The sequence below is a fragment of the Stegostoma tigrinum genome, chromosome 3, assembly GCF_030684315.1.
Source record: "Stegostoma tigrinum isolate sSteTig4 chromosome 3, sSteTig4.hap1, whole genome shotgun sequence".
Classification (NCBI taxonomy): domain Eukaryota; kingdom Metazoa; phylum Chordata; class Chondrichthyes; order Orectolobiformes; family Stegostomatidae; genus Stegostoma; species Stegostoma tigrinum.
This window is the reverse complement of record NC_081356.1, coordinates 97,405,607-97,425,537: the sequence shown is the minus strand read 5'-3', so window position 1 is coordinate 97,425,537 and position 19,931 is coordinate 97,405,607. Positions and strand designations below refer to the sequence as shown.

Genomic DNA, 19,931 nt, shown 5'->3' with positions numbered 1-19,931 from the left:
ACGAATGGAATTCATTGACATGAAGGAGCAACGCCTCATATTCTGCCTCGGAAGCCTATAGCCCAATGGCCTAAACATAGAACTTACCAGCTGTAAAATCTCCCCACCCGTTCCCGGCCTCATCCCAAGTCCAATCATCTCTCTTATCCTTGTCTCCTTGACCTGACACAACTTGTCCATCTTCTCTCCCACCTATCTGATGTACCCTTCCTGCCGACCAATCCCCACTACCCCCTACCTGCATCCAATCTATCACCATCCCACCTACCTTCCCCAGTCTCATCCCTCCTCACTCTATTTATTTTCCAACTCCTTTCGCCCTCCCCCATTTCTGAAGAAAGGTTCTGACCCAAAGCAACAACTTTCCTGTTCCTCTGATGCTGCCTGGCCTGCTGTGTTCCTCCAGCTCCACCCTGTGATATCTCTGACTCCAGCATCTGCTGTCATTACTATCTCCATACAAATGAAAGTGTTTGCTTCTTTTTCATTACCGGAAGACTATCAGAAATACCTGGGATCAACCCCGGGCATTATCCTGAGAATTTATAGTCTGTGAATAATGCAGTAGTCTTGCGCAACAATTGAAACAGTAAACATCTCTGTCGTTCAAAATGATCAAGCCCACACAAGTATAACAAATGTAATATTTGAATAAGATACTGTTACTAATGACACTGGAATGGAACACTGGGATAGAAGGAGGGAAATGAAGGGGGTTGTTGGCTTGTTGAAACAATCGGTTTCATAAATAGTTCAAATGGAACAGTCCACCATTTAAGTTATCTTACAGTAACAACGTGCGAGTTGACCTACTGTGAGCTTTACCCATGCCATTTCATCTTCAGTGGAAAGTTACTACAAAATTATTCATTGCTTATTCCCTTTCTGAAAAGACAAAAGAAAACAGTATTCTAACCTCACATCCCATATTGCTCATCCCTGACCAATTAGTTTCCTGGAAATGTCTTGGAATTTCTGAAGCACAGGAATTCAGGAATCAGAATATTTCCACTCTGCAGTCAATCATCTGTTTAATTAACCTAATAAATAGTTAGCAGATATTTCAATGATGTGGAGCTTCAGCAGACCTGCCAATTTTTAAGTCTGCAGGGTTGCTTACACCAGGCAATTATTATCCTTGTAAACAAACCAACTTCTGTCTCTTTGCTAATTCAAACAGAGGGAGAAAAAGTAACATGATCTTTATCGTTGCACTAATCTTAGTGAGGTCCGTTACATGCAGTTTTTGAAAAATATATGCAATGACAAACTTATCTTTTTATGTGTATGAGGTAATCAATAAGAGGTTAAACAGGAAATAGAAATCGGCCCTTATAAATCAGAGTAATGTATGAGAGTCTACAGTTCACTTTGAAAACAAGCTGCCACAGGGGTCGCTGCTAGGTCTACTGTTTTTTTGTCATTTATATAAATGATTTGGACATGAACATCAGAAGTATAGTTAGTAAGTTTGCAGATGACACTAAAATCGGAGGTGTAGTGGACAGTGAAGGTTACCTCAGTTACAATGGGATCTTGATCAGATGGCCTAGTGGGCTGAGGACTGGCCGATTGAAATTAATTTAGATAAATGTGAGGTGCTGCATTTTGGAAATGTAATTAGGGCAGGACTTATACACTTTTTGGGGAGTGTTACTAAAATAAAACCTTGGGGTGCAGGTTCATAGTTCCTTAAAAGTAGAGTCACAGGTAGATAGGATCATGAAGAAGGTGTTTGGTATGCTGCCTTCACTGGTCAGTGCATTGAGGACACGAATTGGGAGGTCATGTTGTGGTTGTACAGGGCAGTGGTTTGGCCACCTTTGGTGTATTGTATGCAATTCTGGTCTCCCTCTTGTCGGAAATATGTTGTCAAACTGGAATGGGTTCAGAAAAGATTATGAGGACATTGTTAGGATTGGAGGGGACGACCTAAATAGAGAGGCTGAATAGGCGGGGACAGTTTTCTCTGGGCCATTGGAGGCTGAGGGGTGACCTTACAGAGGCTTATAAAATCATGGGAGGTATGGATAGGGTGAATAGGCAAGGTCTTTCCCCAGGATGGGGAATTCAAAACTAGAGGGAAAAGGTTTAAGGTGAGAGGGGAAAGATATAAAAGGGATCTGTGGGGCAACTTTTTCACGCAGAGGGTAATGTGTGTGTGTGGAATAAGGTGCTAGAGCAAGTGGCGGAGACTGGTACAATTACAACATTTAAAAGGCATCAGGAAGGGTTTAGAGGCTTATGGACTAAATGCTGGCAAATGGGACGAGATTTATAGAGGATATCTGGTCGACATAGACAAGTTGGACCAAAAGGGTCTGTTTCTGTGCTGTGTATCGTCATGATTCTAAGACTCAGGAGGTACACTTCACACATTGTGGAGGTGATGGCATTTCAGGAGGGAGTTGGAAAACCATAGAGCCCCTGATGTTGCATGTTTTCAAAGTCTACTGCATCTTGCGCCACACAAAGACTTAACAAGGCTTCGGGGCAGCACAGTAGCTGAGTGGCTAGCACTACTGCCTCACAGCGCCAGGTACCCAGGTTCATTTCCATCCTCGGTGACTCTCTCTATGGAGTTTGCACATTCTCCCCGTGTCTGCATGGATTTTCTCCGATTTCCTCCCACAGCCCATAGAGATGTGCAGGCTAGGTTGGTTAGCCATGCTAAATTGCCCATAGTGTTCAGGGATGTGTAGATTAGGTGGGTTATGGGGGATGGTTCTGGGTGGGATGCTGTCAGGATTGGTGTGGACTTACTGGGCCAAAGGGCCTGTTTCCACACTGTAGGGATTCTATGATTATATGAAGTCACCAGTGGGCCTTACCTCAATACCAAGTCCAGCCTATCAAGGGCAGCTATCCGATCCATAGCTAAAGTGTTTTGAATCGCAGTGTCACTATGCCAACTGCTGGTATCACAGCCATCAGACACTGTGCACATGGAGGGGTCTACACACAAGTATCACACCCATCAGGCACTGTGCGCATGGACCGGTCTACGCACAGGTGAATGATGCTAGGAGGTTAGGTCATGGAAGCTTTCAGTGATTCCCTTCCTTCTTTAAATGAGGAACCCCTCCCCTGGGAGCTGGGAAAGAATTTATCATGTTTGCCTGTCACGTTTCTCACAAAACAAGAATCTCCATCTCTGCTGGGTAATTACCAGTGGTGACGGCATTAACTGACCACTTCAGGTTCGGAATGAGTAGACCATCCACATGCATTCCCATAGCAGACTTAATCGGGAGGGGGCAGATGGGAAAGAAATAGGATCTCCACCTCTCCACTGATTAAATGTCCCCATCACCAACTCATCATGGCAGGAATATCAAAGACACTATTTGCTGGTTTCAAAAAATCAAACTCTGTTGTTTACTTGGTACCAAATCAATTGGCCTTTCAGGCAAATTAGAAATACTAATTTTGCTGACTGTTCTCAGTGGAATAGACTATTGTTATCCATTCTCTCATTCTTCATCAGAAATTAAGCCAGGTCTCAAAAGCCCACAAAAAATAACACAGGCCCACAGAGATAGTAGGAGCTGCCGATGCTGGAGAATCTGGGATAACATAGTGTGAAGCTGGATGAACGCAGCAGGGCAAGCAGCATCAGAGGAGCAGGAAAGTTGACGTTTCGGGTCGAGACCCTTCTTCAGAAAAAGGGTCTGAAGAAGGATCTTGACGTGAAATGTCAACTTTCCCGCTCCTCTGATGCTGCTTGGCCTGCTGCGTTCATCGAGCTTCACACCATGTTATCACAGACCCACAGGCTGGATTTTACAATCTCCACACAGTGTGTTTGTAAAAATGCAACCAGATGGTTCACTTTTCCCCTAGCAATTGACAATGGATTCAAGGTCATCGTTAGGCTCTTAATCCCACCATAGCAGATGGTGTGGGAAAAAGTAAAATCTGTTAGGGAGAGATTTGAACCCAGGTCTCCAGATTAACAATCCAGCAACACTATCACTCAGCCATCACCTCAGCTTCCTTTAACCAGGTAGCTTGCTGTTAGGTAAAAGGGTGTATCCTCCTTGAAGGGTTCCTGACGCTCATTAGAGAAACCCTTTACCGAAGGTCATACCATATGCTTAACTCTTCCCTGGACCTCTCAAACCCAATCCCTCACAATTCATCCATAGCCCAGTCAGTCAGGCACATCAATATCGCTGCCTTTGCCTTCAGTCTGGCCTCCTCTGTGAACCGGATGTAGTCTGAGCAGTGACCACTGCTTGAGCTTCGGTCTGTTGGGTCAAAAGAGCTGCCAGCCAATCTGATTGGTTGGTCACACTCTCAGGCCAGACCTCTTCCCAGATTGGGATCTAAATTCTGCCCTGAGTCAATTAACCCCCTGCTGTGCATAAATGGCTGACTGGTAACTGCTGGTGGGCTTCTTCCTTAAATTTTAGTTCGGGGTAGAAGGGCGGAGTGTGGTCAGCAGCAACAGGGAATATGATATCCTGAACAGCCTTCAAAGGGGACAAGTGAATTGGGGCAGAGCTCCGAAAAGTCTTCATTTCCATAGGAATGCTTTTTCCTTCCTTTGAATGAACAAAATTTGTCATGCTGGAACACCAACATTGCATGGTTCTGTTTGATTTTATCGATAGTTATGTCTGGTAAAAGAAACTACTCTGTGCAGGAACTGTGCTTGTGCAAGAATGTCCTGAATACGTACCACAGCTGTGCAGGATAACAGCTTTACCTAACATTGTCCATGTTTCTATGTCCCTTGTGTTACCTTTGTTCTGAATCTCTTTTTCCTGTCTGTTTCATTGCTGTCTTTCAAGATTTGTGTTTCAAAATTTAACTGTCAAACTTACAACACTAACATTTGACAGTTTAGAGAAGGTGGGTGCAGAGTGGGAAGTCACTGAGAGTGGATGCCAACATGAAATCACCGGTATACAGAGGGAAGGTGGTGATCCTGAGGTCATCAATATCAATGTCATGTGCTGCCAATTGCAGGTCCTCGAGGCAAATAGCACTGATTTTGTCGGGGTGAAACAACTTGGGATCATTTCCTCAAGGTAACATGGATATCCACATGGGACCATTGACGCTTTTGCCTGTATATTTACCTAAGAACATGGGTCCACAAATTCCAAAGGAGGGTGGACCACTGAGTAAGATCCGAGGCCATTACATCAAGGAATGTTACTGCAACTGCTGCAGGCTATGCAGCCAAAGGCATCTGAATGCAATTAAGATTAAACAAGAGCAACTAGAAGGCAGCAGTCACCTCTGGACAGAACCTTGAGGCCAAGGATCACTTTCCTGGCATTCTGACAGCAATAGCGATGATGAATGCTGCTTCTCTTGGCTCAAATGATCTCCGACCTATGCACTTCCTTGACGATGATATAAATCTATCAGTTGCAGGTATCCAAGGTGACAAAAACAAAATTGCTGGAGAGGCTCAGTAGGTCCGGCAGCATCTGTTTTTTCCTCCACAGATGCTGCCGGACCTGCTGAGCCTCTCCAGCAATTTTGTTTTTGTCAAAAACAGAGTTAATGTTTCGGGTCCAGAGACCCTTCCTCAGGGCCCGAAACATTAACTCTGTTTCTTCCTCCACAGATGCTGCCGGGCCTGCTGTGTCTCTGCAGCAATTTTGTTTTTGTTCCTGATTTATAGCATCTGCAATTCTTTTGGTTTTTATTTAGATGTCAAGGTGAGTATGGGTCTTAACTGATTTTGCATCTGGTTCATCCAAGAGCTCAGCTGCTGACTGCTATGGAACCTTAGAATCCACAGGCAACCAATGTTTTGCATAGATGACAGATACCTTGCTTGGGAGGGCACCAATGTGCATTACATATCAGACTGATGCTGCTAGTCAAACCCAGAGAGCTGTTGGCTTTGCCTCCCTGGTCCGGGCCATAAGAGGCTGCACCCATGTCATGATCACAATTCGGGTGAGTTTGACCATCAGAGGTTACTCATCTCCGAAAAGGCTCAACTGGTATGTGATCACCATGAGGAGTGCACGATGATCCAGGAAAGTGATAGCATGCCTTTTTCAATTTCCACTGACTGATTTTAACTCATTTTAGTTTCAGTCTTCCAGTCTGGAATCTACGTCAAGTTTTAGATGTGGGTTGAAAAACAAATACAGCGTTCTTGACAATTTGAGTCAATAATTATTTTTCTCCCCATTCTCAGCCAATAAAACTACTTCTCACACTGCACTTTATGCTCACTGAAGTCTCCCAGCTGCTTGTTTCAGTAGTATGTGACAAAGAATTACCTTGGGAGCTGATTAGAAAGATACTTTTAATAGGCTTTTACGCAGACATCAAATATTCATTTTGCTGTATCTCGCCTGTGAGATCTTGCTTTTATATGTCTCTATAACAATGTGTTTTTTTGTGTGCAAGCATCATTATTTACCACTAAATTCTTAGTAATGGGATTAAAAGCATTGCAAGTTTGCATATTAATACATTCAACTATACAGGAACTGCAATCAATAAAACATATTCTGAAGTGTACCATCAAACATTAGAACAGATGTAAGACAATAATACAATGACAATAGAGAGTTCAATTGGTATGGCATACCCGGGCCATCCAGGCGATTGGAAATATTACCATCCATGATGGGTGGGAGAATCAGGCTGGCATTGAATGAGAGGAATGGCATGTGCTGGGGTAGGTAGATAATGAGGGGAGTTCTCGTCCAATGTTTCATCGGTTTCCACACAGCAAGATAAATACACATGTCAGTTTGGTTATTTTTGATGGACGGAACATTTTGGAAAGGCCAATTAAATTCTAAAGGGAGAAATGAGTCATGTGTATTTTAAAAGGGAAGGAACATTGTGCTTTATAAACCCAGTAGATTTTTTAGAGGATCTTAGGGATATGTTCGGGAAATGCAACTAGTCAATTAGAAAACATTAGGCAGGGGACAATTGATGAAGATTGTGTGGTTTGCAATTAGAGGAAAAATAGCAGGTTGAATGAAAAACTGGTTAGAAATTTGAAACAGAGTGAGAGATGAAGGCATCCGTTTATTGGAAGCAGACAGCACTATATCAGACAGGTCTATTCCAGGGTGCCTTCTGTTCATTGCGTATGCCAATGATTAAATGTAGACTGAGAAGGAATCGTAGCTTACACTGAAATGAATCTGGAGGTTGGAGGGTTTGAGCTGTAGGGAGAGGCTGAATAGGCTGTGACTATTTTCCCTGGAGCATCAAAGGCTGACGGGTGACCTTATAAAGATTTATAAAATTATGAGGGGCAAGGATAGGGTGAAGAGTCAAGGTCTCTTCTCCATGGTGGGGGAGTCCAAAACAAGAGGTCATAGGTTTACGTTGAGAAGGAAAAGATATAAAAGGGACCTAAGGGGCAACTTTTTTACACAGAGGGTGGTATGTGTATAGAATGAACTGCCAGACGAAGCAGTGGAGGCTGGTACGATTGCAATATTTAAAAGGCATCTGGGTGGGTATATGAATCCGAAGGATTTAGAAGGGTACGGGCTAAATGCTGGCAAATGGGACTAGACTTATACAGGATATATGGTCAGCATGGATGAGTTGGACCGAAGGGTCTGTTTCTGTGCTGTAACACTCTATGACTCTATGACTCTACTCCAACAATCAAAGAATACTAATAAGGTGGTTTAAAAAAAGACAAAAAAAACCTGATAGATGCAATTTAACATCTGTTTGTGCCGTATGATACTTTAGTAAACCAATAGTAATAATTATTTTTGGATGGGAGAGGTCATATGCTGCAGAAAACCCCAGGAATTCGTAGGATCATACAACAGAAAAGTAAGTACCTCTGATAGAGAAGTCAACAAAATAAAAGGTCATGGAAAACTGAGTTTTGTGGTAAGAGGTACAGACATGGAAGGTTAAATGAGTGGTAAATTTATACTACTTACTCAGAGAACAGTTGGAGTACTGTTCACAGTTATGGGGTCTTTATTGAATGAATGTTGAAGAATTAGACAGCATTAAGCACACATTCACTGAGGTGTTGTCTGGTATGAGGATAGCATAACATTAGAAAAGATTGAAGATTTGGTATTATTTTCATCAGAACAGTAAAAAGCACAATATGATTTGATAACAACTTCTAAATTATGAAGGGATTTCGTGGACTAGACAAAATAGATGGTTTTGAATGGTTGAGAAGACATGGATGATATAATGTTAAGATTTAAGGATAAAAGAGCTGCAGCAATGTTTTTTTTATGCAGCAGGCCATGAGGCTGGTGAATACACAATAAACTGTTTCAATCTTGTAAATTCCATTTAAAATGATGAAATGGAATGCTCATTGACTTTTGCCATCACTCCGAAAGAGTAATGCAGCATTTGACTGTAGGAGAACTGTTTTGAATTCTAAGCACATACATAAATAAATAAAGGGCATTCACTTCATTCATCGGATTATGGCATCCACCTAAAGAGTAGATAGGGAGTTACGTGAGAAAACCAACTGTGAACTTCAAAATCTGTCTGCAGATTTATATTAAACTACATTTTCTAAACTCTAGGTGTAAGAAATTCATTAGCAGTTTCCATTTGGATTTATTTTAAACTTGAGTGTCCTTTGAATCTATTAATTAGTAGCAGAGACAAGTACATGCATAACAAAAGCTCCACAGTTTCAAAGCAAAATGAATACCTGTAGCCACTGTGACTGATCACTGCGGCCTGATGTCCAAGCATTAATCTTCCCTTGTTTATCCAGACGAGCTTTACAGGGTTCCCATGTAAACATATCCATATTTAGGGTCCTAAAGATGTTGGAAGCAGTAATCTGATAATCCTGGATAAGTCCTGACTTCATCCCCAGAGGTTCTGAACAACCTAAAGGGACAGAACAAGTTTAAAACAGAAAAACAAAGGCACAACATACCTTTTCATAAGTACAAAAGTTCAGCAATGTTGACTTTAAGTCATCATAGTGATGTTTTCTGTTTCAAAAACATCTTAAATTATTTGGGTACTTCGTTTCCTCCTCATTATTTTTCCAATGTTCTAACCTCCTAATGCAAAGGTACCAGCTTCTTACTAGCATACTGTTTTAATGGTGTCATTTATCATCCAACAATTCATACACCTGTATTAATATTTGGGCTTAGATGGAGATTGCAAATTATTCAATCATTACAGGAAGTATAACCATACCCAAAGATGTCTTCATTCAGTTTTCCAATGAGTACACTTCTAATCATAGTATTAGCTAATCATCACACATGGCAATCCAGCTCAAGCGTTGACTCCAGATTCAGGAGGCTGAAGCCAATCACTGCATCACCAATGCTATCATCCCAGCTGAGGTCTTACACTTCAGTCTAAATTCAAGATTTGACCTAGCTACCCACTGCTAGTCAAGGTATTGATACTCATCACTTGACACAGATTAGCACTCTCCTTCAGAGCAACAGATTGTCATCATGTAAGATCATATGTACAAAAATCAAACAGTAAGTATAGGCTGTCATACCCATGTTGGTATAGGTAGTGAAATATGAGAAACCCTGGACCATGACTTCAATTCTAATAAATGAGCTAACCTGACATCTGACTTATCAGCAACTTTGCAATGAATTTTAAGATGGTGTGTTTGTACATTTGGATTGGTGAAGGTCGGGGAGAGGTGTTACATTAGTAAAAATTCCAAAATGCATCAGAAAGCATCACTGCTCTAATTTCTGCATTTGCAAAGATGGAACAATGGCATTCTTTGTGCTTATTGTATGCTGACGCTGGGCTTGACATTCACTTCATTTGCCTATAAATTGACAGACTGAAATTGTTGATTAGAAGGTGCATGCTTGCAAAGCAAGTCTGTGTCATAATAAAAGGTGTAGAGAAGTTGGATTCAGTACTATACCTCGCCATGAGGTTTTCTAAACACAGAGTTGGCATTTTAAATATGTTAATGAGACAGGAGACCTCTCAGCCCTCTTGTAGCACAGTGGCAGTGTCCCTACTCCTGGACCAGGGGGCCCAGGTTCAAGTCCCACCTCCTGCTGGGTGTATGTAAAAAAATCTCTGGATAGGTTGGTAGAAAAATAGGTTAAAATAAATAAAACTTGCTTGGCTTTCTGTAAGGCAGCGCAGCTTTGGATAAAAGATGTGTCTTGTAGATCAATATGTGTAGCCAATGAGAAGCAGAAGTGTTTCTCTTCATTTCCCAAAGAATCACAAGGAGTTGATGACATTGTGGTATTGTTGCTGGACTCAGTTTGTGACCACGGTTATTTTCTGGGGACCTGGTTTTGAATCGTAGAATTTCAATTTAATAAAACCATCTGGAATTAAAAGACACAGCCCATATTGATTGAAGCTGTCATTCTGACATGGTCTGTCTTTGATATGACTTTGGATTCATATCAATTTAATTGACACTTAACCGATTTCCAAAATATCAAGCAAATCACTCAATGTATCAACTGGTAAAAAGCTAAAAGAGGTTGAATCCGGATGGATCATCTGGCATTGACGAAGGCACTGGGATTGACAACATCAAATACAGTCCTATCGACCCTGCAAAGCCTTCTTTATTAACAAGTGTGGAGCAGTGCCAAAATGAGGAGAGCTACGTCAAAGAATCATCAAGCAACGGCGTGACATAATAATATTCACAGAATCTTACCTTAGGCACAGTGTCTCAAACAACACCCATCAACATCACCATCCAGGGGTAAGGCCTGTGCCAACAGACCTCAAGCTCCACCATCAAGGGTAAATTTGGAAGCAGCACTACTGACTGAACTTGTCAGGTACTAAAGGATATTGCTGCTAGACTAAGTCCATAGCAGAAGGTGAGGGAATCACCAAGAAGTAAAAACATACTTGTCCTCAGCCTCACTAATCTGTCTGTCACAGATGCACCTGTCCATTACAATATTAGCCAGAGTAATTGTCATCTGGTCTTTCTGGAGACAAAATCCCATCTTCACATCGAATACACTGATCATAATTCGTGACTCTAGCACAATTTTAAAAAAAGAGAATGGACTTCAAATTGGTGTAGCAACTCAAGACTAGGCATCCATGAGGTGCTGTGAGCCGCCAGTAGTAGCAGAATCATACTTCAAACTTGAGGCCTGGCATGATGAAGGGTCTAGGCCCGAAACATCAGCTTTTGTGCTCGTAAGATGCTGCTTGGCCTGCTGTGTTCATCCAGCTCCACACTTTGTTACTTACCACACTCTGCTATCACCATCAAGCAAGGGGATAAACCCTAGCTAAACAAAGAGTGCTGGTGTGGCATGCCTAAAAATGAGACGTCAATCTGGTGAAGCCACCAAACAGGACTTCTTGTATGCCAAACTACATAAGCAGCAAGTAATGGGCAGAGCTAAGGGATCCCACAACCAAAGAATCAAAACTAAACTCTACGGTCCTCCCACATCCAGTCTTGAATGGCGGTAGACATTTAAACAACTCATTGGAACAAGAGACTCTACAAAGATCCCCATCCTCTATAATAGGGGAGACAAGAACCCAAGCCAAGGTGGACAGCAACAACAGCACAAAAGTACTGTGGATGCTGGAAATCTTAAAGAAAGATTCTGAGTGCTGAAGAAACTCAGCAGGTCTGACAGAATCCAGACGAGAGAAACAGATGTTTCAACTCCAGTGTGGCTCTTTTGTTTCTCCAGTGTCTTTTGGTGTTTGTTTGGTTCAGCAGTTTGGATGCAGTCACAGCAGCAGCAATGGCAGGTGAGCTTAATGTGGACTTGAGTGACCCCAGTGTTGGAGGTGAGTTTGTGTCCCCGGCAGAGTCTATGTCCAGCGCAGATTAATGGAGGAGGTGGTGGAGGCACGTTTGGACTCAGTACGAGACCCAGTGGCATCAGCAGTAGCTGGATGGGCAAGGTGGGCCCAATGCAGACTCATGGCAGTGATGGAGTTGAGTTCGGGCCGCGAGTGCTATTGATGGGTCTGCCTTGGCAAGGTCCATTGAGAACTCATACTGGTGAAGGGCTTCAGTGGAGGCAAGATGGCAATGCAGAGTCGCAACTTTCATTCCAGTGGCAGCCGTGCAGTGCAGGCAACTCATGCCTGGTCACCAGGCCCATGGCGGAGCACTTAACAAGAACAATCGTAAAGGTGAACACTGTTTCTATATTTCTACATTTTTCTGCCTGTTATATTCTACGTTTTGATTTACACTTCTACATTTTAAGTTTGCAAAACTGGAATCAACGGGAATCAGGGCAAAATCTTCGCTACTTGGAGTCATACCTGGTACACAGGAAGATGATGAGCGATAATGGGAACTGCAGATGCTGGAAAATCCAAGATAATAAAGTGTGAAGCTGGATCAACACAGCAGGCTGAGCAGCATCTGAGGAGCACAAAAGCTGAGGTTTCGGGCCTAGACCTTCATCACACAGAAAGATGATCATGATGGTTGGGAGATTGCAGTTGAGGGAGGTGGTGACCTAGTGGTATTATCGCTGGATTGTTAAACCAAAGGCATAGATAATGTTTTCGGGACCTGGGTTTGAATCCCACCATGGCTGATGGTGGCATTTGAATTCAATAAATATCTAGAATTAACAATGTAATGATGACCGTGAATCCATGATTGACTGTTGTAAAAACCCATTTGGCTCACTAATGTCCTTTAGGGAAGGAAATTGACATCCTTACCTCATCTGGCCTATATGTGACTCCAGACCCGCAGCAATGTGGTTGACTCTGAACTGCCCTCTGGGCAATTAGGGATGGGCAATAAATGCTGCCTGGTGAACGATGCCCTCATCCCATGAATAAATAAAAAAAAGTCATCTCAGTTCCAGGATATGTCTGCAAGAGTTCCTCAGGATAGTGTTCTTGCTCAACCATTTTCAGCTGCTTCGAAGACCTTTCCCTCATCATAAACTCTGAAGTGGGGATGTTCGCTGATGATTGCACAATGTTCAGCACCATTCAGAACTCCTCAGATACTTAAGCAGTCCATGTCCAAATGAGATTATCTGGAAAATATCCAGGTTTGGACTGACAAGTGATAAGTACTTTTTTCCATTAATTCACAGAATGTGGGATTGAATATTGAAGTGGGACTTAAGAGTTTATTGATGACTAAGAAACCATTGTCAATTGTTAGAAAAATCTAGCTACTTCACTATGTCCTTTAGAGAAGGAAACTGCCAACTTTGCCCAGTGTAGCCTCCATGTGACTCCAGATCCATGAAACGAGGTAGCAGTACTAACTAGGTCTTCTCATAGAGAGCTGGCACAGACAAGGCTTGCTGAAAGGTCACTTTCTGTGATTCTATTATGGAACAAGATATTGCCATTGATTTCAGACTGCATAGTTAGGTCAGGATGAGCAGTTATCCCAAAAGGCTGAAGTAAATGAGAGGATAATTGTCCTCAGAAGGGGACAAAAAGCTACTTTTTTGTATGATCAGCCAGTGCAGGAATGTCCTGCAGGGTCCACAAAGAAAATTTACTGCCTCCTTTTGTCGGAGGCTTATGTGGGAAGTTCTTGAACCTAGTCCTATTGCCTACTTTGTACTTTGGCATTATACAATTTTCTGTGTTTCCCTCCATAATTTACACCACACCAAAGCTTCGTTGTAACCCTTGACAGCTTCATATATACTTATACATCAAGTTACTGAAACAATTACATTCTATTTTTATTATTTACTATTATGTTAGCATTATTATATTCAAATTCAGCAAAAAGATTCTCTGAAAGTCCTCAGAGAAATATGTTTTATTCATGAAAAGTTCAGTCAAGTTCAGAAACTCATGTGACAAAACGATTAATTGCTCTTTGTAAGTACCCAAAAATGCGAAAGAGATTTCTGTTGGGAATACCAATTATGTGGCAATTTTTCCATTACAAAACATTGCAAAGTGCTGTCAACTGTACATATATCACATTTTATTGCAATGATTTTGCAGAAATCCCACCCTATACACATCTGTTTCGAACAGCAATAGCTCGATCTTGATTCACACTGACTTTAGTTCTTAATTTCCATTGGATGCAAGGGTGCAAATGCATGTGAAAATGGAGTTTTCTCCTGAAGAAGAAATATTATAAACATGGGGTTGATCTAGATACTTTGATAGATTCAGTGATGTTAATCCTGAATAATGAGTTGGGGCACAGTGCTTTGTATCTGGTTGTGAGAAATAATACTGGAAGCTTGGAAATTCAAACCCAACAGTAGGCAGTTGTAGACTGCTGTAGACTGCCCCTTGTGACTGAAGATCAGAAGTTAATGGAGGGACGTTTAAAGAATAGCATCCAGGAATGACATAAAGATTGTAGGGGGAATGGAATCAGAATTTAGGATGATTAAGAATTTGTAGGGAGAGAGAAAATTCCTTGAGCCAGGGAGAAATCTCGGTTAACTAGCAGGAGAAAGACCTTGGGATGAGATTTCATGACTGATGGACATTATGGTGGGAGAGATCCTCAAAAGGAGAGATTGTGGGGCAATGGAATGAATGGAGAAAAAAGATGGTTACTGAAATCAGACTAAAGAAATCTTATTTCAATTTTCTCAACAATATCTCCACCTGTTCAGGAGTGTACGCAGCCAACCTCAAAGATGGTGCAGTGAAACCAAAAGTAAGTGTGCTCAAGGGGTGTTGTATTGGTATTTCATATTGTTACTCACTCAATAGTGGCCTGCCCCATCTCACCCCCATCAAATCCTGTCTGTCTTGTGGGAGGTTATATTGATCCCTATCTTTCACTCTTGCTCTTGTGTACATTTCTGAACTTTCAGTAAGATGACTAGTTTATATTTCATGGAAGCATAGCAAAGTATTATTTGGTTTATTTATTAGCTATCCATAGAGAGGAAGAGTCATTAACTTCAATTATGACTTGCCTTACGTAATAATGCAAATTATAGGAGCCCATAAGTCCATAAGACCATAAGACATAGGAGTGGAAGTAAGGCCATTCGGCCCATCAAGTCCACTCCGCCATTTAAATCATGGCTGATGGACTTTTTAACACCACTTCCCTGCACTCTCCCCGTAGCCCTTGATTCCATTTGAGATCAAGAATTTGTCGATCTCTGCCTTGAAGGCATCCGACGTCCCGGCCTCCACTGCACTCTGCGGCAATGAATTCCACAAGCCCACCACTCTCTGGCTGAAGAAATGTCGTCTCATTTCAGTTTTAAATTTACCCCCTCTAATTTTAAGGCTGTGCCCACGGGTCCTAGTCTCCCCGCCTAACGGAAACAATTTCCTAGCGTCCACCCCTTCTAAACCATACATTATCTTGTAAGTTTGAATTAGATCTTCCCTCAACCTTCTAAACTCTCATGAGTACAATCCCAGGATCCTTAGCCGCTCATCGTACGTTAAACCTACCATTCCAGGGATCATCCGTGTGAATCTCCGCTGGACACACTCCAGGGCTAGTATGTCATTCCTGAGGTGTGGGGCCCAAAACTTCCTTGTATTGGTGGGCAGTCCTTGATTTACTTTAAAAATAATATTTGCCGATTGCAATTTCTTTTTCTAATTTCTGACTCTGGCAAAAATGTGCCGGTGCAGCTTTCAGAGTCTGTAACCTGTGTTGGACTTTTTGCCCCTGATTTATATCCATGTTCATAACCAGAAGAAAGCCCAATGGCCAACAGTCCCTCTTGTACAATTAGGATCAATGACATCCAAATATAATGGGTGACGTGCTTGCTAATTACTGAGAGCAGTGAACAAATTGCTTCTCCTCAATCTGCAGGGAAACAGTGCTTAGTTCATTAGCATTTTTACCACTTTTCATCTCAATGCTTTAAAATTGTGTGTACATGCCTAATTTTAAAAGTCTTAATATTTAAGTGCGAATCTTTTCCAAGTCCATTTGTTGTGCAAAATGGGTCCATACATCTTAATGGCAAATATACTTGTGCAGCAGTCTCACACTGAAACACAGGGTATTGTATAATTCTAAAAACAAACAAAATAGTACTTCAAGGAACATAACTTACTGCTACTTCCAATTATGCCTAAAGAACCAAGGAAATAACTGAAATATTGATGCTAGAAAGACACTACAAGTTACCTGACTGGTTTAGTAGATGGCACAATATTATATTTCCACAGGCCAAAGGCTAAAACACTTGTCCCAAAACAGTGGGCAAGATTGAACACACGAGGTGGAACATAATGCTCTCAGTGGTGGTGAGTGTTGAAGTGGATATAACAGTTCATTGGGCAGGGTGCCTAAATGCCATCAAATTCCTACCCTGGAAAAACTTCAGCATGGGCAGCCATGCCCCAGCACTCCTGTGATGCTGCCTGACCTGTTGTGTACCTTCAGCTCCACACTGTGTTATCTTGGCATGGGCAGTCAGGCAAGTCCTTCGTGCCACACTGTAAATTGAGGTTATTAAATGACCAATTAATGACTACTTAAGGTTCTCAGCCTGCCAGTGCTAGAATTAACCCAACTGCAGGCATTCCTAATTGCTGCTATCTGAGATGGGTCCCTTGGCTAAATGCAATGATGGAGTAACTGGACACTGAGCAGTAGGTAGTTTCTGGGAAACCAGCCCCTTGCTCTTGCATCTGACATCTCTGGCTCTCCTCTGCGAGAGACAAACCCTCTTCTCCAACCAGCTACTGCACTTAACTTAGTACTGGGTTGCCTGTGATACAGGAGCACACTTCCAGCAGCAGCCACAGCTCCCTCCATGCATTGCTGTGCGCAGGAGCTGTCAGCCTCTGATCGGCTCTCACCTGACAGGGAACTCTGTGCGTGGGGAGCTGGTTCATGTCCTTGCCACTGCCTTAATGGCTTATGGTTTGCCAGGTCTTCCATGAAACAGGGAGTGCCAATGTCTTGCTAGTTCACTAGATAGTTGACTAGATCCCTGATGCTTGAAGAAGAGGAATCCACCCAGTATTTAAACTTCTCTGGGAAATGTGAGAACACACCAGCTAGAGTCTCCACCTTTGCATGCTGTAATGACTCATACAAAAAAATGCATCCACATAGATGGTGTTTATCTCAGCAACTGAATATTCTCTAAACTTTAAAATGAAATACACTGGATTAACTCTTGAGTACTGAACATCTTTTGGAGTTTGCATGTTTAGTCAACAGCAGAAAGATAAGATGCTGGCAAGATACCAGATGCTGTTGGCCTCTAAGGATCATGTTCTAACAGGCAGCAAAATTGAGAGGTTGGCAGGATGGGAAGTTGGTGAGAGATAGTGGTGGGGGAGATAATAGTCATTATATCTCCCTGTGTGCCAAATAAATTTTGTAGGAAATTGTAATTCTGCTCTGTGGTGGTCAATTTATCCAATTAGTTGAAGCAGATATGTAAAGCTTGCACTACAGTGATGCTACAGCTTATCATGTGCAGTTTTATGCAGGTAATAATTTGTCATCCTGAAAGTTCAGTGAGTAGACAAGGTCAGTCAGAAGCAGGATTTAGTTAGAGAGGGGACAATGGATCCGACTGAGGAACAATAGGACACTAAGGCAATCATATACTAGTGATGTAGAACATGTCAGAATGGCACAATCGGTGAGTCTGAGACAGCAGGATAAAGGGGATAACCATTTAGTGAGAAAGGATGAGTTAGCGAGAGACAAACAAATCCGTGAGAATGGCTGGTCAGTATGAAGGACATTCAATCATTTATAGAGGGAGTGCTAGATAGAATAAGACACAACAGGTGAGTCAGTATGAGAGAATTTGACAGAGGTAGGGCCATTGGCCAGTCAGTGATGGAGTATGTGTTGGCTTTGCGGGAAGACAGTGGATTAGTCATTGATTGGGAACAGATCAGAAGAGAACAATCATTCAGGCAGGAGGGGAGAGCAGGCTGGAAAGGAGACAATTGCTTAGTCATGTGGGCTTGCAAGTCAGAAACAAAGATGAAGATCAAAGTTACAGCACAGCTTACAGTCATAGAGTTACACAGCCCAGCAACAGACCCTTCGGCCCAACTCGTCTCTGCCAACCAGATATCCTAAACTGATTCATTACTATTACTTCAACTTTCAGAAGTAAATCAGTTTTATACACAAAGAAGAGAAATACTGCAGGGCAATGATGAGAGTGCGGTTGATTAATGCCAATTGAATAGACCTTTCACACAGCCAGTAATGGTATTGTCAGCCAAAAGACTTGCTGTACTGTAAGTTCTAAGGAAATTGGAGCAATCTGTAAATTAGTATTCAGTGTTGTGGATTACACTGCAGTTACAACAATGCATGAGGATGGGAATCACATTTAATTTTCTTCGTTGAATATTAAATTGAACAACAGTAAAGAGAAATAGATAGCGAAAGTCAATCAATACAACCAGGTTATGGATATAATAAGCAGATATTGAATGGCAGCTGGATTGTTATTTGTGCATTGAAATTCTTCTTTGCAGAAATGGTGGAAGAGAGGGGGTGCAATGTACAGAATATTAAAAAAACTGCCTAACTCCTCAAGAGAGGTGGGAACTGAAACAAAACAGGAGAATAACACAACCAAGACAGCAACAATATTGCAATAAAAAGACAGACTTGCATTCATATTGCACCTTCTCACGCTACTGAGAAATGTGTCTGTTTGAAATGAAAAAATAACGACATTGTTTCTGTAATGATCAGTTCCTGAAAGCACATTTGAGTCTGTAAGGCTTCGCGCACACATTTAATAATGTGCCAACATCTGCCCCATAATAATAATGCAACACTTTTCATCTGTGTGGTCCCTTGCCAGTAAACCAACAAATTTCGGTTTTGATTCCATAAACCCTCACTTGAACCTGTGAATGAGTGCTTGTGTGATTAAGATTCATAACCAGTGATTAATCACAGTTGCAACTCCTCAAATTTTGATAGGAGTTACATTAAGTGGAACAAGCCCATTCCAGGAAAGCTAATATATAATTCATAGTTTAATCAAAAAAAAACATTTCCATGGCAAACCTTTTAAAATAGGTATTTCCAACAGTACATCGTGCAGAGAGTGTTAATTTATGATTACCTGACATTTCACAGCCAAGCAACTCCATCCTCAACGTACAGTGTCTCCTACAGACCTGAGGATACAGTCGTATGTACTGGGCCTCTATAGGTGGATTAAAAGAATTTGCATGTGGAGTGTTGTTATCGACATTTCCACGGAAAACCTGCAAAATTTGAACAGAATATATTTAGTGGGAAAGTGCAATGTGTTCAGTTACGAGGTTGATTTATTGATGCAAAAGATCTTCTGCCCTCTAAGATTACCAGATTGTTCTCACAAAGCATTATACTAGAACAGATCAACCTCTACAACAATGAAACACAACAATGAAACAGTTTCTGTCATTATAAATCCCTAAGCATAATGGGACAAGGCAGCATCACAACAAAATGACCAGCTCCGAGCCTAGATTTGCAGGAAAATCTATCACATGCCTGGACACATTTTAAGGGGTATTGGAAGATACATTTCAAAGCCAAAGTGGAGCAGCATAATGAAATGTAGGGAACATTCACTGTTTAAATCAATAGCCAGAAACAAATGCCAAATTGTAATCATTTTTCTCATATACTTCTTAGACATATGTCTGCTTTGATCTATATAATGTTACAAAACCAATAAAAGAGTTATTACCAGTATTAACGTGAAAATGCAGAATAACTTGCAAAGTGATTCACGCTTATTCCACCATAATGAAAGGGACCCTGTTGTTGATAATGGGAATTGGAAGACAGAAAACCAATTTTGTTTTTATATGCAGGGTGCAGCAGAAACTATCTAACCAAAACCAAGCAAGTAAGAAAAGAAAGATAAAGACATATATTTTTATAGTACTTTTCATAACCTCAGGATGTTCCAAGTCACTTTACAACAATGAAGTACTTTTGAAATACAGTCACTGTTGTAAAGTAGGAGTTTATGCATACCATCCAATTTGTGGACAGCCAGTTGCCAAAAAAAATGTGATGATAGCCAGTA

The 19,931-nt window shown here is 41.6% G+C and overlaps 1 protein-coding gene across 11 annotated transcripts in view; it reads right to left on the bottom strand.

Moving 5' to 3' along the window:
* The window catches only part of LOC125451166 (EGF-like repeat and discoidin I-like domain-containing protein 3), a 213,558-nt gene that overhangs the window by 40,019 nt on the left and 153,608 nt on the right, over positions 1 to 19,931 (bottom strand). For all 11 annotated transcript variants that reach the window (XM_048527963.2, XM_048527970.2, XM_059644765.1 and 8 more), the window contains 2 exons: positions 18,972 to 19,116; positions 8,654 to 8,838 (listed from right to left, as the gene is read on the bottom strand). In XM_048527963.2, coding sequence (XP_048383920.1) covers positions 8,654 to 8,838; positions 18,972 to 19,116 — 330 coding nt within the window. The remainder of the gene's footprint in view (positions 1 to 8,653; positions 8,839 to 18,971; positions 19,117 to 19,931) is intronic.